General features: G+C 32.9%; 2 protein-coding genes and 1 long non-coding RNA gene across 6 annotated transcripts; 2 read left to right on the forward strand and 1 right to left on the reverse strand.

Annotated features, from left to right (window-relative positions):
• The first annotated feature begins 476 nt into the window (after nucleotides 1-476).
• Nucleotides 477-1,417, forward strand: LOC107947601 (transcription factor PRE6). The gene is made up of 2 exons (XM_016882199.2): nucleotides 477-824; nucleotides 1,034-1,417. The coding sequence occupies exons 1-2, from the start codon at nucleotides 699-701 to the stop codon at nucleotides 1,184-1,186; spliced, it is 279 nt and encodes a 92-aa protein (XP_016737688.1). The 5' UTR covers nucleotides 477-698; the 3' UTR covers nucleotides 1,187-1,417.
• A 2,106-nt stretch (nucleotides 1,418-3,523) lies between these two features.
• LOC107946412 (uncharacterized) lies at nucleotides 3,524-5,447 on the reverse strand. Its single transcript, XR_005921780.1, has 3 exons — nucleotides 5,102-5,447; nucleotides 4,234-4,337; nucleotides 3,524-3,586 (listed from the first exon to the last, which is right to left on the reverse strand). It is a non-coding gene; the product is annotated as an uncharacterized lncRNA (long non-coding RNA).
• A 4,320-nt stretch (nucleotides 5,448-9,767) lies between these two features.
• On the forward strand, nucleotides 9,768-15,882 carry LOC107946413 (sucrose transport protein SUC3). 4 transcript variants are annotated; one of them, XM_041107010.1, is made up of 15 exons: nucleotides 10,524-10,567; nucleotides 11,354-11,419; nucleotides 11,535-11,658; nucleotides 11,941-12,039; nucleotides 12,157-12,196; nucleotides 12,303-12,387; nucleotides 12,472-12,505; nucleotides 12,656-12,755; nucleotides 12,878-12,953; nucleotides 13,437-13,799; nucleotides 14,022-14,165; nucleotides 14,292-14,525; nucleotides 14,615-14,678; nucleotides 14,759-14,802; nucleotides 15,403-15,882. In XM_041107010.1, the coding sequence occupies exons 4-15, from the start codon at nucleotides 11,973-11,975 to the stop codon at nucleotides 15,568-15,570; spliced, it is 1,419 nt and encodes a 472-aa protein (XP_040962944.1). In that variant the 5' UTR covers nucleotides 10,524-10,567; nucleotides 11,354-11,419; nucleotides 11,535-11,658; nucleotides 11,941-11,972; the 3' UTR covers nucleotides 15,571-15,882. The 4 variants fall into 4 exon arrangements, with proteins under 4 accessions (XP_016736207.2, XP_016736206.2, XP_016736208.2 ...); XM_016880717.2 differs by lacking the exon at nucleotides 11,535-11,658 and having other exon boundaries at nucleotides 9,777-10,567; nucleotides 12,132-12,196; XM_016880719.2 differs by lacking the exon at nucleotides 11,535-11,658 and having other exon boundaries at nucleotides 10,493-10,567.
• Nucleotides 15,883-21,086: the final 5,204 nt, after the last annotated feature.

A 21,086-nucleotide genomic window follows, 5' to 3' on the forward strand; every position in this document is an offset into this window, starting at 1 on the left:
TTTTTATATTAAATCAATAAAAACCAGACATAAAATTTATAACTTTTAAAACTTCAAGTTTACGATTCAGTTATTAAATAATTCTTTTAATAAATATAAGGTTTAAATCAAAATTTTTACCCATATTAAATTATAATTTAGATTTAAATACGAAGAGAAAATTAAAGTATGTAGTATGTTTAAAAAAATAGAAAATTATTAATTAAGTAGTTTAAACTTATAGACTGACGTGAGTATAATTCAAAAGACAGGAAGTAATAAGAGAACGTGGGCTTGCGTGCTAAACTGACAGACGGGAGGGCCGCGTAGATGGGTGATTATTGACTACATTTGCCCTTAACCCACTTGCCTACTTACCCCAGTTCCCAGACACTCCGATAAGGACAGTATGGCGTATCTCTCTTCCTTTTTATTCTATTTCAGTTTATATATATATTTATTTATATAATTCTGATTCATAAATATCAATCCACCATAAGAACCCTATTTAATAAGAAGCATAGCCCACTGCTTTCTTCCATGCATTTGTCCCTTATAATTCTACTACCCAAGCATATCTCTTCTCTACCTTTCTTGCTCTTGTTTTTTACTTCGTTTCTAATTTCCTCCTCTCATCCCATTTTCCCCTTAAACTTATATTTATAATATCCTTAAACTTTCACTTTGTTGATTACTTTCCTGAGCCAAATATCAGTACAATGTCAAGCAGAAGATCACGTTCTAGGCAATCAGGTGCTTCAAGGATCACTGATGATCAGATCATCGATCTTGTTTCCAAGTTGCAACAGCTTATCCCTGAGCTTCGTGGAAGACGCCCCGACAAGGTACTTTTACCGTGCTCTTTTTTTTTTTATCTATACATTTCTCCTTTTCTTTTCTATGGCCTTCCTTCACTTTTGTTGTGCTCTACTCAAACATATATTAAATTTGATGTTTCTTTTGAACCTTAGAAGGAAATCCCATAATTAATCTTAAAAAATATCATGTTGTTTCATTAATGTTTTCTCCCTCTAATTTGTAATTTTCTCTTCAGGTATCAGCTTCTAAGGTCTTACAGGAAACCTGCAACTATATCAGAAGCTTACACAGAGAAGTTGACGGCTTAAGCGATCGGTTATCTCAGCTATTAGCTTCCACAGACACCGATAGCGACCAAGCAGCCATTATCAGGAGTTTACTTATGTAATGATCAGATTTTTGGTTTTTTTTTTCCTAGATTAAGTATTACTCACTTTTTCCAGGTCTAGGGTTTGTTTATCATCGCTTGTATTGTAGTAATGCAGAACAAGGGTGGAATAGTGGCTACAGTGAACCATGTTTCGTAATCCTTGTCATCAAGAGACTTGTATACTGTTCGAGTTTATCCTCGTATATTTATAAAATAAAAATAAATTATGAGTTGATTTACAGCCGCGATAGTGAGGAAAATTCCTTCTTCTTCTTTTTCTCAGCAATTTAAATTTTATTAAGAAAAAAAAAGTGTTGCATGGAGCAAACACCAGAACTAATTACAAAGCATTAGAACAGCACGAGGAAACACATCATAACCATCTATCACTGAAATGCCTACAAACTAACACCAAGACAAAAACACCTCAGAATTAAAACAACTTCAACAGCAAATTAGAAAACGAAATATGAGCACTTTAAGCCATTTTTACTAAGATTATATTGGTTTATTCATGGCGACATTACGGTTCTAATGTATATTAGATGAATATGGCAAAGTTTCAAATTATAGAGGAAAGCTAGCCATGGCTGGCTATAATATTATGATTTGTGCACACGTTAATAGTTCTGTTAATAACCTTTAGTTAAGATTAAGCAGAGAGAGAGAGAGAGAGAGATTTAGACTTAAAGAGTGGACCCAGAGAGGTCAAACCTCGGAAGCTGTGGACAATGGCGGACATGTGATTTACTGCATGTCAAATTATCTTTAGGGCCTAACCTTCGATCAGATGGGTTTCAACCTTTGAATTCGTTATACTCGTTTTAGCCTTTAGGTGTAGTTTAGAAGATATACTTCGCATACGAACCATGCTTAAATGCTTGAAAAAAAAAGTCATATTTAAATATGAATTTAATCACTCTATTTTTATGAAATTAGTTGAAGTCAGAGCTGGAAGAAAATAATTTAGCAAAACTTATCAAATGTTTACATTTAAAATGTAGAGTTTAGGGTTAGAAAAATGCTAAAAATAATTTTCCATGGATAATTATTTTCTCGAGAAATAAAATAGTAAAAATAATCATTTTTCATGGATAAAAATTAATTCTTTCAAACTAGAAAGATGAAAGGAGAGAATAAAAAAAAAGCTTATCTTAATTCAAATTTATATATATTTTATTTTATTTTTCAACTTTACTAGGGCCCCCTTTGGATGGCAACGCACAACAGTGCGGTGGATTTTTTCTCCTTTAATATCAGTCTGACTGCACTGGAGTCAACTGAGACAGCCTTTGGATGTGTTGGCTGCCAGCACAGTGAGAGATTTCTACTGCACTGGACAGCCTTGGGCTAACTGGTGGATAAAGCAGCAGTTAGGACAAGCTGGGGCAATAGACATATTTAGGAGACAATAATACCATTACTTTAATTTATTAATTTACCATTTTATCCTTAGATGTTAAACTAATTTCTTTCCCAATCTTATTTGTTTTCAGATTTGGGAACAAAACAACAGAAATCTCCCCTCGTTCTTGCTGGTTTCTCCCTTGTTTACTGGTTTGTCCCTCGTTTTTGCTAGTTTCTCCCCTCTTTTTTACTTTGTTCTTGGTTGTGGGAGCTTAGGATATTTTGTTTCCTCTATCAAACTAACAAGTTAGAGATATCTTGTGTTTTTTTCCCTCTATTTTCTCATGCTCAACATTTACCTTTTTTCTCTATTGACAGGGGAAGTCTACATTTGGACGGTTGGTTAGAAAGTGTTATTCATCCTTCAAGGTGAGATGGTTTGCTGTCACTCACTGTTATTATTGTTGTTATTGTTATTGCTTTTCTTTTGAGTAGTCTGGTTCTAAATGATATATTGACCTTATCCCATAGGTAGCAACATTTTATCTTTTGATCTTTGGACCTATAATTTAGCATGGTTTACAGTAATATTATTACTAAATATAATTTTAAGTCATACACAATGAAATTACCTAAACATCTAAACTCAAAAACATTACAAATCGAATTTCCAAGGCTTTTAACACTTGCTTAAGCAAAGAAAAAACACAAATAAATGCATGTAATTATTCCCGATAACGATCAAATTATACAATAGATTCAAAGTTAGAACAGGAAAAAAAGTGAAAGGAAGTCGAAAATAGTACCTCAAAGGAACTAGGATAGGAGTCAAATGGAGTCTCCCCTACTTCAATAGCATCAGTCCCCATTAAATATATATATCCCTGACTATATATAAACAAAGAACACTAGTCAAGTAATTAAACAGATCAAAAACTGCAAACAAGTTATAAATGATAAAAATTGCAAACCAATCAGTCTAGGAAGAAGGAGATTTAATTCATTGACCTGAAATTCAGCTGTCTTCCCAAAGGTAGTAATCTTATGCACAAATCCAAAAGCTAAAAATACCTGCATTATTAAGTCCTTTAGAAAGATGAATGGAAAATAAATCAAGTAAAAGGACTCCAAAAAGTCATTACAACCTATAATTTCCAGTAACAAATTTGCCAAAAAATAAGGAATGGAGATAACTTCAACATACCAGGCCTTAAGCATCGAGACAGAAATAATAGATAATATTAACAGAATACACCTTAACAATTGCAGTGATGCATTTCAGATTTTCTAATGATGTTAACAAAAATTATAGAACATGTAAAATCTATGAGTTTGCCGAAGTACTAGAATGAAGTAAAGCATAAAAAGAAAAAGGATGAAAAAATTGATCTATATATGCTAAGAATCAGCAAATCTTAAAAAAAAACAAAAGCTAACAAAGGTATAAAAGATTTTACCCGAGCATAGAAGTAAACCACCATGGCACAAGTAATTCTAAAAAATTCAGGAAATAAATGATACCATACCAAGCAGCAAAATGAGCCAACATAGCATCTTAATCCATGAAATTTTTAATATGACATAAGAAAAGAAATGTTGAAGAAACAAATTGGCTGACAAATGATACTAAGGAACATAAGTAAAATAGTATGAGAAAAGAATTGAGGAAATTATTTTAAAAGAAAGAGGAAAAAAACAAAATAAGAAAAAAATCGAACCTTGGTATGAGGCCAAAGTTGATCAGGAGACACATGCATTGTGCAACCTTCTTTACCCGATTCCCACTCCACAACAAAGCGAGCTAAGACACCTGATCCAAAGCCTATATTAAACAAAAACAAGAGGATCCTATTTTATGTGTTCAACAAGTTATCTACATTAAAAAGCCTATATTAAACAAAAATTCTGAGTGTTGAGGAGGAGTCCATGTAGCAGGGGAAAATGAATTTTAAGCATAATTGATTTCGTAATCCAGCCTATCTCCCCTAATTAACACCCAACATGAAAAGTCATTACATGTCTAGTTTTATAACAACTATGATTCCTACTGCTGCAAAGCTTGTTCTTTTTCTTGAAAGCATCAGCAGCAAAGTTTTGATGTGAAATAAGAGGTCTTTTTTCTTATTATTAAATTTCCATGTTTATGAAACGAGATGTAAACTGCTTTTAACCGAAAGCTAATCATCCAGGCAGTCTACAACACAGCTTAAATTGACTTTTGGCAATTATCCAATTTTATTTTATAATGGCAATCAACTATACGGTCTATTCATCTGTTTAGCTTCAATTAAAAACAATCCTTGTCTTTAAATTAATTAGCTTTAATGTTCTGGGCAAAAAGTTTTAGGCCATAAAGGCATATTATTTTCTAAAACTGTAATTACATTAAAAACATAAACCACAAATATTAGTAAAAAACCTCAAACCTTAACTTATCTTTAAACCCCGCAAACAAAAAAGGCAGCAAAGTACTAAAACAATAGATTCCTCAAAACATAAAACAAAAAAAGATCTAGTGTAAGCTTCATGACAATACATGCATCTATCAATTTCGTGCTATAACCACACTATTGTATTTGCTTATACCTCGCCGGTATGAGAGAAGCAACGGTGGAGAAAAGTTTCATCCATCCAATGAACAAGGTCACCAACCTAGATCGTTTTAACCTCATCCGATTTACACCCTTGTTGCTGTTTCTGTTGTTGCTGCTACTGCTGTTGGTATTGTTGATAATGGGAATGGGAATGGGAAATGGGAATGGGTATTGCATGGGAATGGAAAATGGGAGGAGGGCACGGTGGAAGAGGGGAATCGATGGAAAAGGGGAGATGGGAATGGGAAATGGGAGAACGGCACAGTGGAATGGGAAATTGGAATGGGTATTGCATGGGAATAGGAAATGGGAGGAGGGAACGGTGGAAGAGGGGAATGATGGAAGAGGGGAGATGGGAATGGCGAAATTGCATTGTATTTAAAATTTTAAAAATTAAAAAAAATATAAAGTAGTCAATTAAAAAATTTGCAACTCTCCACTTTCATATATTAAAGGTTTTAACCAACATTTTTATTAAAGGTTACAACTTAGAGGTTCATAAAAAATTTTGAAGGATAAGTATTTTCATACATTATATTAGTTTGTTTGTTCAAGTTACTGTATTTTCATACACAAACTTTAAGTGCTTAAGCAATGATAATATAATGGAAAGCATATACAAAAAAAACAAAAGCTACTGAGCCCTTATTGGCAAATTCGGTACATGTATGTATGCATATGCAAGTGCATGTGGCTGACATGCAAAGCCAATTGCTTTTAAATTTTTGCTACCTTGCATGCAATAAGGACTTTGCAAACTTCATTAGCCAATACTAGCCTCTTGAACATCATCAACAAGCAATTAAAATTGAAAGGAAAAGGTAGATAAAATTAAGTACACAAGTAATAGAGAATAAAAGACTTTTAACTCAAATAGCAGATAAACACAAAAGCTATTTTGCATTACTTGTGATTAGAGTACGAATATTCCCTTAGTGTAATGATGTAGGACTTATTGCTAAAGAGTTATACATTTCCAATGAAATTAATCACAACTGCTTTTATATCTAATTATTTATTTATGGTTTTATGTCTATTGACATTTAAAATCAAAATAATAATAGATGGTAAAGACACGAAATTTTGTGGAGGGAGATAGTAGCTTAGCAACAAAAGCTGTTTGGGATGATGAGTTGACGTTGATATTTTGTGAACTTTGCGTGAATGAAGTCAATGCTAGCAATAGACCGACAACTCATCTAAACTCAAAAGGATGGGAAAATGTCATTGCTCTTTTTCAAGCAAAAACACAAAAAAATTATGGAAAACCTCAATTGAAAAATAAGTGGGATACATTAAAAAAGGAATGGAGGTTATGGAGGGAGTTGCTTAAGGAATCTACAGGTATTGGATGGTGTCCATCTAAAAAGACGGTCAATGCTACCGAAGAATAGTGGGCTGCAAAAATACAGGTTAGTGTTAACTTTATCATTATTTTAATGCATAAAGTTTATTGAAATTAATAATTTACAATTATAAAAATCTTAGTATAACATTTAATATTTAGCATTCTATGTAGGAAAATCCTGATTTTAAAGGATTTAAGAAGAAAGGAATTGAGCCACGATTGAATAAGTTAATGTGGCAAATGTTTGGTGGCATTGTAGCCACCGGAGAGAATGCATGGGCACCTTCGTCTGGTGTTCTTCCAAGTGGGGTTCCTATGGGAGATGATGCACCTTATGAGGGATTTGGTGATTCAGATGAACATAGTAACGAGAATGAAGGTATTCCCCCTGATGAGGTACCATCAAACCCTTCTCATGAAATCCCTAATCGAAGAAAGCAAACACTTGGGGCTGTACACGGTAAGGGAAAAAATCAAGTTCAAGTAGAAAATCATCAAGAAATACATTAACTACTCAGATTGAGAAATTGTGTGAGAGTATGGCTAGTCCAAGGAAGTCAGTGAATGAAATTATTTTTCCTCACTCTCAATATACTATTTCAAATGCAATGGATGCTTTGCGTGCTTTGGGAGATGAAATTCCAAAAAGAGATGAACTGTACTATTTTGCCACCAAAATGTTCCAAATACCGGTGAAACGAGAAATGTTTTTGAACTTAGATCCAGATGATAGGGTTTGGTGGCTTCGACGTGAGTATGCTGAACAAAATCCAATTGCATCATTTTCATCATTGGTAGCAACATCCTCATTTTCCTTCCAACCATACCATCAACCACCTCCACCATCAGCTCCTTAGAAATATTATTGTAATATAACTATACTACTTTTTTATATGTAAAACTAATGTATGCTACTTTTTATGTTTGGTATTTTTATGTTATGCTTTTAATCAAGTTTCTGTGTTGTATAGAATGTCACGAGATTTTAAAGGATTTATTTTCATTTGATTACTTTTTCAGGTTATGGATGAATTTAACCATATGTATAATAGTTTTGATATGAATTATGATACCTCTAAATTAAGTGAAGAAGCTCAACGAAGAATAGCCACAATTGTTACCCAAGTTGAGCACAACAATTATCATAATGAGGAAGAATATGTGTTAAGCAGTGTATTGGTACACCATGAAACTTATTTCACTATGCAACCGCGTATGGATTCAAATTATACTGGTCAAATGTGGGTGGACGAAGTATTAAATGGGCACGATGATCGTTGCATGATTAGTTTTAGGATGCTAAAAAATATATTTCACAGATTGTTGCATGATTTGCAAACAAATTATGGCTTAAAGAATGAGAAAGTATCGGCGATGGAGAAGTTAGCATTATCATTGTACATTCTTGGAAATAGAGAATCAAATTCAAATGCAACAGAGCGATTTCAACGATCTGGGGAAACTGTTAGTCGAATTTTTACTGATATGTTGCATATATTTGCTCGAATGGGAATAGACACGATTAAACCCATTGAAGGTCAATTCGAGGAAGTACCGAACCATATTCGACATGATACAAGATATTGGCCTCACTTTAAGGTAAAATTTACACAATCTTTATATTTTTAAAACATAAATTATTTCTAACTTTTATCTTATTACTTGTATTTATTTTAAAGGATTGTATTGGGGCCATAGATGGAACATACATAAAAGCATGCATTTCGTCTTCTTCTCAAATACCTTATATCGGACGGAAAGGTGAACCAACTCAAAATATTATGGCAGCTTGTGACTTCAACATGTGCTTTATTTTTGCATTTCCTGGTTGGGAAGGAACAGCACATGATAGTAGAATTTTTTTGCAATCACTTAGAAAGCAAGAGTTGAAGTTTCCACACCCTCCACCAGGTCGAACTTTAATTTTTTAATTACTTTTTACATAAAAAATATTAAAATTTTTAATTTATTTTTAAACTTGATATTATGTTTTACTTTTTTTGCAGGAAAATATTATATTGTGGATTCCGGATATCCACAAATGGCAGGTTTTCTAGGTCCATATAGGGGGAACGATATCATTTACCTGATTTTCGTCGAGGTAATCATCAAGTATCTGGAAAAAAAGAAATCTTTAATCATGCCCATTCTTCGTTACGTTCTGTGATTGAACGAACATTTGGAGTGTGGAAAAAAATGGCCAATATTAAGAGATATTCCAAGTTATTCATTCGACAAGCAAGTTTTAATAGTTATTGCAACAATGGTTTTGCATAATTACATTCGAAGACATGCTTGGTCAAATGATGAGGATTTTCGAGAATTTGAGAATATACCGGACATGCCAGTCTCTTCAAGCCAGTTTGACAGAGGTGAATCGAGTTCTTCTAACAGAAAAAGTGACCTTGAAATCACAATGTTAAGGGAAACCATTGCAACTAGTTTAATGAATCAATATTTGTAAACACATTTTGTATCATAACCTAATTTCTAGTAATAATGAAACTTGTTATGTCTTATGTTACTATATTTTTTTATTAAAAATCATCCGTTTAAATACTTCAAAATTAGATCCAAGTATAATGTTATTATTTGTGAAAATAATATTTATCATTGTTATAAAAAAATTTAATTATAACTATAAAAAATTAAAAATAATTATCATTTTATCTAATAATTAATTTAAATTAATTATATAATTCATTAAAATATTGGAAGATACATTTTAATATTTTATTAAATGAATTTACATATTTTAATAATTTTAAAAAAGTAAAATAATTTAAATAACTTCTATTATATATCAATTCTAATCTGATGTCCTTAATAGTTATTTTTCATTCTCACCTCACCGCTACAGCTGCGTTTGAATCCAAACACACACTCCACCATTATTTCTAATCTCACCGCTACAGTACCCAATCTCACCGCTAAGTAACTAATCTCACCGCCACCGCTGTTTTTAACCTCACCGGAGGTAAACACACCGCCCATCCAAACTAACCCTAGGTAGTGAATGAAAAAAATAAAAATATTTTTTCTTTTAAATTTTCCATCGAGCATACCTATAAAAAATTATATTTTTTTCATCTTTCTATTTTTTTACCTTTCAATTTTTATATTTCTAATTTTTATGAATTTTTTTATTATTTTGAAATAAATATAGAAACTTTTAAGTTTGTGAATTAGGTTGGTTTTCTAATCCAATAATTTTGCTCTTTGAAATTCTTAGTACAAATTCAAATTATGCTCCAACTCCATCCATGGGACGGAGTATCTGCTGTTTTTCCCGCGTCTTTCATTGGTTCGCTAATTTTGTCTGTACACTCGACCCCAGCAATCGGGTGGGTGTGGGTTTTTCTCTTACGTCAGGAAAATCCTTTTAACCAACGGTGCTGATCCATTTCCCTCCCACCCTCCATCAACGCTCCCCTTTCTCGCTTTTCTCTTTGATGTCAACCTTTCTTGTCATGATCATTTATTAAAAACAAGAACATTGTCATTGACCCTACACGTAAAGATCTTAGAACTCATCTACATTATCCTTGATGCATATGTGACGTACGCGAACATGAGCAATAAATAAATGCGAGCGAAAGACCCGTCATTCCTCTTAATCGTTTCCCTTGTCTCTGCCCAAATATGACCTCGCACTAACGTAATTTTATTCGGATCCAATTTGAAAAACAAACAAGTAAAATAGAGAAAAAGAAATTTATTTCGATTTTATGTTCTAAATTTTTAATGTGGAGGCTTGATTTAATTAGCTCTTTGAGGATAACCCGCGACTGAGTCAAAAAGGCTATGGCGGGAATGAGTGACTCATTGTCAATCAGGGTTCCGTACAGTAACTTAAAGAATGAATCGGAGGTTGAAATGATCGTCGATCCTCATTTTCAGATTGATCTGAATTCGTCTCCCAGCTTTCGTTCAATTTCTTCCTCGTCTCCTTCGTCGAGGACTCCCCACGGAAACTTTAACTTATCGTCGCCGATCCACGTCAGGTCCAAGGATTCTAGCTTAATGACTCTAGTTCTTAGTTGTATGATCGCAGCTGGGGTTCAGTTTGGTTGGGCTTTGCAACTATCGCTCTTGACTCCTTACATTCAGGTCTTTTAAGTGCTTTTTTTTTTCATTTTTGTAAATTACGTTAGTTTATGTGAAATTTAAAGGGGAAAAAAATAGGTTATTGATAATGAATGTTGTGAAATTTGAATTTGATGCAATGTGTTTTGATTAGTTTTATTATTTGTTGACATTGTTGTGTTCCATTATGTTTTTTCTTTTTCTTTTTGTAAACTTGAAGGGAAAACAATTCAGCACATTATACTTTTTGTAAGCATTCTTGAACTGAATCAGTTAGAAAGTTGACACTGGAATAGCGGCATTACTTTCTTTGATGTTTACTCATAAATTTATTTAATTCTCTGGGATTCAGAAAGCGTTTTGGGTGTAATTACAAGTTGGAAAAGAGAAATCATTGTGTTGAGAGAAGTGTTTTTTTTCTTTATTCTCCTTTTTCTAGAAATTCTTCTGATAATTTGTAGGAATACTTTATCATATTTAAAAACATCATATAGGATGGCCAACAGTTGAAAACAAATATTGAAATGGGGGGTCGGGGGGGGGGGGAATGTTTACTAGCAACTAGATAGCCAACAATTTCTGCATGATGATTATTGGCATATGTGTGAGAAAGAGAAGAATATGATGGTAATATTTCAAAGAACATCTTTGGAAAATAATATGATTTTCAGTTATACTTGTATAATAGCATCTCTTCATTTATTTATTGTTAGTTTCAGCCATGATTTCTTTTCAACTGCTTTGAGCTTCTCTTTAGCTTATGATACTTTCCTTTATGTTTGACATTGCGTGATTGGTTGATTCATGCAGACACTTGGAATAGGACACACTTTTTCTTCATTTATTTGGCTCTGCGGTCCAATAACTGGTCTTGTGGTAGGTGATGTGAACCATGTTACATATAATTCTTAGATATGCTTCTATTTTTATACTATTGCCATTTTCTTTATTGACAATTTAATATGGTAACTTGGTAAATCTTATAAAACAGCTTGTGCTTCTTTTTGAGCTAACTCATAAAAGGGTTAGCGAAGGGCTGACTTTCATGCCTCCTTGATCCTTATAGAAGGTGGAAAATGGGTCCCTAGAAGATTTATGAATAGGCTTGCATAATAGTAAGCTACTTTGTTTTTGCAAATTTTTATTGTCTCCCTTCATACCCTGGGAATGTTGTAGTACTTTTATCCCACTGTAGACAGTTGATTGACTTCATGGTCTCTCTTTTGATGTGTGTCTTCGTGTAAATTTGATTTAGGATATATATATTTGTTAATATCCTTTTGGCTATAAATGTGCTACTGCAGTGATACATGTAAATAAATACAGTTAAAAAGAATTCGGAGAACACTGCCTATCTTTACATCTCATTCATTGAGTTGGCTTACATTTGATGTTAGGTTCAACCTTGTGTTGGCATTTGGAGTGATAAATGCACTTCAAAATATGGAAGGAGACGACCTTTTATCCTAGCTGGATCACTCATGATCTCTGTGGCTGTAAGCATCAAAGAAGATTGTTCCATCTATTAAATAATTTGTTCTCATGTTTTTTGTGTTTTATGTATGCTAAACTATGTTTTTTAATTTAGGTGATAACAATCGGGTTTTCTGCAGATGTTGGATACATATTAGGCGATACAAAGGAGGATTGCAGGTTTCCTTTCCTGCTTTTGATCCCTTCTATTAACTTATAGCCCCCCAGTCTCCACCCCCCAACTCAACCAAAAAAAAATATTAATGGAATGATATATGCAATGCAGTACATTTAAGGGTACACGAACCAGGGCAGCTTTTGTCTTTGTTATTGGGTTTTGGATGTTGGATCTTGCAAACAATACAGTGCAGGTCAGCCTTCCATGAAAATTAAATTTTTGTTCCAGTTTACCTTGTATTCTGCATGAGCTAATAATATTACTTTTATTTCCTTAGGGACCAGCTCGTGCCCTTCTGGCTGATCTGTCAGGTAAACTCCTTTAAGAAGACTGGAAAAATTTCTGGTCTAGATATAGCAACATTGAGATGTTTAGGTTCAATGCCTTTTGTTTACAAGCTCCTATAATACCACAAAATTTGAATACTATGCATAACAAAATGTTGGATTGCTATGCATTAGGTCCTGATCAACATAATTCTGCAAATGCTATATTTTGCTTATGGATGGCTGTTGGAAACATCTTGGGATTTTCCGCTGGTGCTAGTGGGAGTTGGCACAGGTGGAATTTGTTTTCATGTGTGTTATTGTGATGAAACGAACAAATATGGCATTCCCAATTCTTTATTTCATCATTTATTGCATTTAGGTATTGATCTAATTCTATAAATTATCTTGACACAGATGGTTTCCTTTTTTGAAAAGTAGAGCTTGCTGTGAAGCCTGTGCCAATCTTAAAGCAGCATTTCTTGTTGCTGTTGTAAGTAGCTTTATCCATTGAACTTTTCACACTTATAAAGCTTTCTAGAATGTTAAAACTGAAATTCTACTAAACGTTACTTCAATACGTATTATTTGTTTATATATGGTCTAAATTATGTTGTCACTTTAACATGCTTACTGATTCTTCAGATAATGATATTAATATGAGCATGGCATATTGTGATTGAAATTGTTGATCTCAGTTGTATTTATTATTGTTGTCCTGCTGATTCCATGAGCTATGAAGATAATTTTCTTGTGGGGCCAAATATTCGCACAAGTTGACCTTGAAATAGTTATTCTTATTAGTGTCTAAGTTTAACCATGTAGACATGTGGTATAGCTTCTCTAAACTTTAAATGGTTTTTCAGTAGTTCCTGTTGGGATGCCATTTTTTTGCATTTTGTGGTCGCTCATGTTTTCTAACACTTTCTTTGATGCTGTCCATATTGCTCAAAAAAATTGTGTGGTATTGGTGCAGGTCTTTCTCTTTTTTTGTACTCTTGTGACTATATGTTTTGCGAAGGAGGTTCCACTTTCAGTGCCAGCAAACCAGCCAGCTCACGTATCGGATTCTGCTCCTTTGTTGGATGATTCCAATCAACATGGCTTTCAACACCCAAAATCAAAATCTGAAGTGTCTGTTGTTGTCAATGCTAATAGGAACCATACTGAAAATGGATATGAACGAGTGTCAAAATCTGAGCATGCTAAGAGAAAAGATACAAATGTTCAAGATGAAGTTTTCAGTGATGGACCTGGTGCTGTTGTCAAGTTGTTGACCAGTTTAAGGCATTTACCGTCTGGAATGCACTCAGTGCTTATTGTTATGGCTCTCAGTTGGGTAAGGCTCAATGTTTTGTTCTCTAGACTTTTATTTTGAGATCGGCCTCGAGTCAATTGTCTGTTGATTGATCACAGACACTAGGATGGTTAACATTTTGATCTGATTTCTTGTACAGTTTCAGAACCTTTTCTCTTCCCCCATCGAGAAATAAGAAAAGTAGGAAAAGTAAGGAATCATTTATTATTATTGTTTTTATGTGTACTTGGATCTTATTTGCAGCTTTCCTTGTTCCCGTTCTTTCTGTTTGATACGGATTGGATGGGAAGAGAAGTATATCATGGAGATCCAAAGGGGAATGCTTCTGAAATAAAATTGTATGATCAAGGTGTCAGAGAAGGTGCATTTGGTTTGCTATTAAATTCTGTAAGAACTCAAAGTTGATCATCAGTTAGTCTTTCTTAGATTGTCTCTCAATCTTCTGATTAATGTTATGGTGTTATTCGATGAGGGCTGTTGGTGATTAGTTTTGTTTTAATCATTTCAATGTAGGTTGTTCTGGGTGTTAGTTCTCTCTTTATTGAACTGATGTGTAAACGGGTGGGGTCAAGACTTGTTTGGGCAACGAGCAACTATATTGTGTTTGGCTGTATGGCTGTCACAGCTATAATTAGTTTGGTATCTGTCAGAGAATATTCTCAAGGGATCGAACATGTAATGGGAGGGAATGCTGCAATCAGGATTGCTGCCTTGGTTATATTCATTCTTCTAGGCTTTCCTTTAGCTGTATGTATCAAATGAGTTGCTGTAGATTTTATATCCTTCAGTTTTTCTTTTCAAAAATAATGCTTCTTTTGTATGTTTTGTTTATGCAGATTACCTTTTGTGTTCCATTTTCTGTTACAGCAGAGTTAACTGCTGAATCTGGTGGCGGCCAAGGTTTACATCTCAATAGTCTTCTCTGGCGTGTTCTCCTACTTTACATGGTTTCTGTAACGTAACAAGTTGTGTCTATGCAGGATTGGCAATTGGAGTTCTGAACCTTGCAATTGTTGTTCCACAGGTATGAAATTTTATGCATTTTCTATTTAATTTGAGCTTTTATATTTTTTCAGAAGGTAAAAATATGCACAGGTCCCTGTACTCTTCGTAAATTGGGAATTTAGCCCCTATTTTATTTAAAGGAATTTAGTTCCTCTACTTTTTGGATTTCAAAATTCAGATTCAACTGTTAACATTGTTATATTATATTTTGTTAAATTCCGGTTCATTACAACGTCAATATTTCTAGTTACATTGCTACTGGGTGAATATTTTTTCTATATCTCAAAATGTCACACCAACAAATTAAAAAAAAAAAGTGTTAACAATTAACCTGTATTTTGAAATCTGAAAAGTAGAAGACAAAATTCCGAAATTGTGAATAGTACAGGAACCTATAGCACATTATAACCTTTTCAGAATGTTTCTTACTACATAAGTTGGATTTTAGCTCCAAATATTTCTAGTTACATTTTGGGTGCCTTTGTATATCGGAAACTTTTGGACGTATAAAATAAAAAGTTGATTGTAAACTGAAAGAAAAACTAGTACCTTTTGTGCTATCTCAATTCCATGTAATTAAGTTAAAACTGACTTTGAACGTATTTATTGGTTTGTTCAGATATTTGTATCGCTGGGTGCGGGTCCGTGGGATGCTCTATTTGGTGGAGGAAATGTGCCAGCCTTTATTTTGGGTTCCTTATGCGCTCTGGCTGCAGGGGTTATCGCAACTTTCAGGCTGCCTGATTTGTCAAGTTCCTTCAAGTCGTCTGGTTTTCATTTTGGTTAAGGACCACAATTTCCGTAATAAAGTGAAAACCCACTTTGTATCATGATTCTTAGCAACCACAAAAGTGCTGTCATTTGCTTTCAGAGGATGCCTCTACCGTCATTCGTACGTATAATTTTCATACTAAAAGATATGCGAATTGCATATCTAAATTCATTCATTTTTCCCCACTGTTTTGTTGAGGTACATTTATTTTATGTAGAGTAGGTAAATTGCCCATTATTGTATTCAGAAGAATGTGAATGGGAAATGTGGGATGGGAGATATAATCATTACATGTTACTCGACCCAAGGTTGAGTTTCAAATATAAATATGTATACAACACATGTTTGCTCATTTTTCAAAAAAAAAAAATCATATAGTTGAAGGCAAGGGGCCGAATCAAAAACATGAAATTCTGGACAACAGCACCGCAGAGGCAATAAAGGAAAATACCCCAAGCTGCTTCTGGATGCTGCTTGTAGAAATGGATTGCCTCAAAGTGTAACAGCCCGATTTTGGGTTTAGTCGGAATAGTGGTTTTGGGACCACAAATCCGATGAGAAAAAATATAATGGCCTGAATTTTTAGAGGTGTCGGAACGGTGATTTGAGATCACTAAATTCGACAAATTGGTAGAAAATATTATTAATTTAGTGAGTATAAGTTAAATTTGAAGTTAGGAAATTTTTTGAAATAGTGAATAGTGCACTAGAAATAAATATTAAAATAATTAGAATCAAAAATAAGGTATCGAGACTTCGGGAATTTTAAATCGAGTCATAAATATTTTTATAAATATTTATGGAGTGTTAAAAAGTTAGTATTAAAGTTTCGTTAATAAAAATATTTGAGATATAAAAATATTTATGGGGTGTTAAAAAGTTAGTATTAAAGTTTCGTTAAGAAATTTTAAAGTTCCGATAATTAATTGAACAAAAAAGACTAAATTGTAACAAATGCAAAATTTTGAGAAATAATTACATAGCTTAAATGATAAAAGGAAGAGGGTTTACAAGGTCTATTTGGGCTGGACGGCAAAGGCATGAAATAAGCAACAAAGTCAGGAGAATTAAGGGTAAAATTGGAATATTACAAAATTTACTTAATAAAGTTAGGACCAAAGTGGAATTATCTAGATTTCTCTTCATTTTTCTGCATTCTCATCAGCTAAAACACCATAGAAGGGTTTCCTTAAGCTGGTTCTTCCTATTTTTACTGCAAGTAAGTTCAAATCTTGATTATTTCTTGAAAATTTTGTGTTTTTGTGACTTTTACAACTAGACCCACTTATGGTATTTATTAGTTTTTGATTCTATGAAAGAAGTTGAAAGTTGCTATAAATACATGCTGGAAGTATATGATGATTTAGCATGAAATTAGAGCTTTAAATTGTTCATATGCTGATTTTATTGAAAGAATTGAATAGAAAGTGAATGTTTGGGACCTAATAGTAAAAGAGTTTGAAGTTAGAGTTTTATGTGGAAATTCTGAATTTCAATAGTTGTGAAATAATTTATAATTTCTAGGTAAAGTACTAATTGAGAAAATATAACTTAATTGAGGGGTTAATTGATCAAGAACTGAGTTGTATGAACTGTGGAATTTGGGAAAAAAATGAAATCAACATTTTACACTAAAATAGATTTGGACAGCAGTAGTGATATAACTTTGAAAAATCACCAAAAATTTTGGGAATTGAATTAGAGGGTGAATAAAATATGAAATTAAAGCTTATTGAGTCTAGTTTCTTATAGAAGAAGCGGTGCAAGTAATGGAATTGTAAATTATGAGATATAATAAATTTTGTGAGACCATGTCAAAATGATTTCGGGTTCCCCTGTTTTGACTTTGTAAAATCATAAAAAATTTAAGAAAAATAATTATGGGTTATAATTTATATGCTTAGAATATTTAATGAGTCTATTTTCAAAGAAAATAAACGGAAATATCATCCGAATTCTGTACAATTAGATAATTCATTTTTAGTGAAGAGTGGTCGGAACTGTCAGACAGCGAAATAGGGGAAACTTTAAAGAATAAACTATACTATTTGGCCGAACCAAAAATTCTGAAAATTTTATGGTAAGAATATATCTGATTCTAGTTTTAGGGAAAATTTACGGATCTTAGTTTGGAGCTCTGTAGTTCCAGATAAAAATAATTTAGTGACTGTAACTCGACTAAACAACTTTGAATTTAAATATAAGTGAATATTAAAATTATGTATAATGCTATTTAAGTGTGTTATATGCATCAGGGATGTGGGATGGAGAGGAGGAGGAGGACAATAAAGTATATGAATGAATTGTGTATAATTGGTTATATTCTTGATTATAATTGATAAACGATGAAATAGAAATGATGCTTATATTTGTGCATTATTGGTCATGGTCTAAGCTCATGTATGAAAATAAAGTTTCATAGAATGTGTGTATGGTATATTTGGTATAAGATTTGGCATGAAAAAAATATATCATGAATGGTTTATGAATTAACACATGTTGGTAAGCGTGATACATGAATAAATATTGTGCTCATCCATGCTTATAATGCTTATGCTATATGTGTATTTGGCTAACATATTTAGTGTACATGCTTAGACTTTGGCCAAGTAGTGGCTAGATTATGCCACGTTAAATTTATAAGTTATGCATTGAAATAGTAAATTCATATGACTTAAATCCAACGATTAAATGTTAATTTCATGAGTTATATAATGTATGTTGAGATATATTTATTGTTGAAATGAGAATAAAATAAAAATGCGAAAACTGAATAAATGATCAAATGAGCGGAACATCGGATTTGAGTACTTCTGATCAGTGACAAGTGACAAAGTGATAAGTGGTAGCCTCAGCTACACTTATCTGATCAAGTGAAAAAGTTATAAGTGGTAGCCTTAGCTACACTTATCTGATCAAGTGACAAAGTGATAAGTGGTAGCCTAGCTACACTTATTTGATCAGGGACAAGTGATAAGTGGTCATACGTAAGACCATAGTTATACTATGGCAAAGTGAAAGTGAAGTACTCAATTTTCCGTTACCGTTCCCTAATTTGATTAAGGATGATAAGTGACAAATGGGCCCAAAAGAATTAAAGTAAATGGATAAGTGGTAGTGTATTTATACCAGGATGATGTTGTTATATAAGCTAAAGTGATATTTTCATTGCAAAATTGAGAATTTCATAAATGTGTTATTGAATGGTATAATCGATAAAAGTTGAGTTAAATGGTAAATACGTATTAGTGTTGAACTTAATGTCATTGAATTGTAGGTGAATTAAATGGAAATTGTTAGTGATATGATTTAAATTGTGAGCATGAGAAATTGCGAATTGGATGAAATGGAAATGAAGCATTAAATTGCATGAGTATGTATCGGGTCTCGTATGCCCTAATTATTATGATTATAATATTTTGAGGATATATTGTGAAAAGTTATAGAAACATGTTAATTATTTTGAAAGTTTTAATTTAGATGAAATTTTATAACTCGGTTAAATATGTTTACAAGTGTATGTGTTTTGATAATGTCTCGTACCCTATTCCGGTGTTGGATACAGGTAAGGGGTGTTACACAAAGCCACTCCCTTGTAGTCAACCAAACATGTAGATCATGTTGTATATGGTACCCCCAAAGTTCGTTCCCAACTTGATATCTCAAGCACTTGTCTTTGGATACCTAAGCAAAGAAAACCAAACAAAGTGAGAGAAACTCAAATTAACAAGTGAAAATCAGTTGTGCTAGTATCTGATCATGTTATACAGAATTTAAGAGGCTATGGTAAGTAAATGGGGGAATAGAAGTTTTAAGTACAGCAAGCTGGGTTTTTTAGTTCCCATGAACCTCGCTCGTAGAAAGTACATTCTTTAAGATTTACAAACTAAATGCATCTTTGAGCCAGCTAGTTGTTATAAATCTGAAATTTGCTCTCTCTTTGTTGCAATTATCTCTAAAAACTAGGTTCGTTCAAAATAGTAATGAAAATATCAAGAAAAAAATAGTGGTACAAGAAGAACACGAGCTGAAATCTCAGAAAATAAAAGAAAAGGCCTTTAAATTAAACCATCACTAATGCTGCTAACATTTTTGCAATGAATAAACCAAAGTTCTCCTTTAGAAGAAGAGTAGGAGCTTTTGCTCCTAAATTTACTTTGAAACATATTCAACAAATAAGCTAGATTAACAAGAATATTTCTTGGACAGTTTGATCAAGTATGCTTAACTGATTTTTAATTATTTTAAACTTATTTTTTCACTCTAATTCTTAAGTTTTTTTTTTTGGGTCCACCTCATGCTCTAATGTTTTTAATTGTTCACTGATTGAATCCTTTCAACGTTAAAAAAACAATTAAAATATTCAACTAATCATAAATTGCTATGTGTTAGATTGTGATATCATTACGAGAAAAAAAAATTAAGTTTTTTAAAAATATTTAAAAAATGTAAAAAGTACTAAAAAATTAAGTTCCCGAATAATTGTTGCTTGTGGCTAAGAATTTTTCCTGGGTTACTAATTGTTGGAAACAGCACGACATCAAAACAAAGTCTAGCCTGGTTGGACTTCAACTCTTCCCGAAGGTCGAATGATGCAAATGAGCAGTAAGATCCTAAGGCTGTTGGATGGATGGATGTAATATTATATATATTTGGTATTACAGTTTAAAATTAGTTATGTTGGAATTAAAGATGGTATTTAAAATAATAATATTCTAAAATTCAAAATTAGTAAATGTAAAAACTCCATGCAAAAAATAAGATAGATGGCTATGGAAGAGGAAGACTAGCAATGTTTATGATATCTCATTAACATGCACTGTGTAATTATGTAAATAATGATATGTAATGTAAATCCTTGTTAGTTAATATTTCTTTCATTTGTCATTTGATATTTGTTTTGTGCAATTTATTAGGGGTACCAAGGGTGTTGGGTGTGTGAGTTCTTTTTACAATTTGGAAAAAAAATCATATGCAACTTATTAGGGATCTGTTGTCTGAAAATGGATGATGATTCAGATCCAGCATCAACTTCACCCATGAAATTTCATTATACTCTGCTTTCATCCATCTCTAACAATAAAAAAGGAAAGGTCGATTTCACTATTCAACAAACAAAATTACAAAATGTGGTTGAAGAAACAAACCACTTTATTCATAAGTGACTCTGCCATTTGTTTCTAAACAAAGATCAATACTCCTCTTTCACTTGGAATGTGAAGGAAGAGACCCCAGCAGGCAGCAGCAAATGGCAAGCATTATTATGAGATTTACAACCACTCCAGCAGTGAGCAGCCAAATCCAATATTTTTCCTGGAGTCAGAAAACTAATGAGAAACTCGTGGCCGTGTTGTTGAATATTCAACGAGAAAGGGTAGGGAGGACCGCCACTCCATCGGGGCAGTATTTTATGAAGTACATCACAGTAATTGATAAAACGTGGTTCGCTGTCTTAACTCAAGGCTCACTGTGGTCTTAGTCTAGTCTAGTCTAGTGTAGCCACGTGCATCAATTTTGGTTTCCCACTTCAT

This window comes from Gossypium hirsutum, chromosome D12 (genome assembly GCF_007990345.1).
Source record: "Gossypium hirsutum isolate 1008001.06 chromosome D12, Gossypium_hirsutum_v2.1, whole genome shotgun sequence".
In the NCBI taxonomy this organism is placed as follows: Eukaryota; Viridiplantae; Streptophyta; class Magnoliopsida; order Malvales; family Malvaceae; genus Gossypium; species Gossypium hirsutum.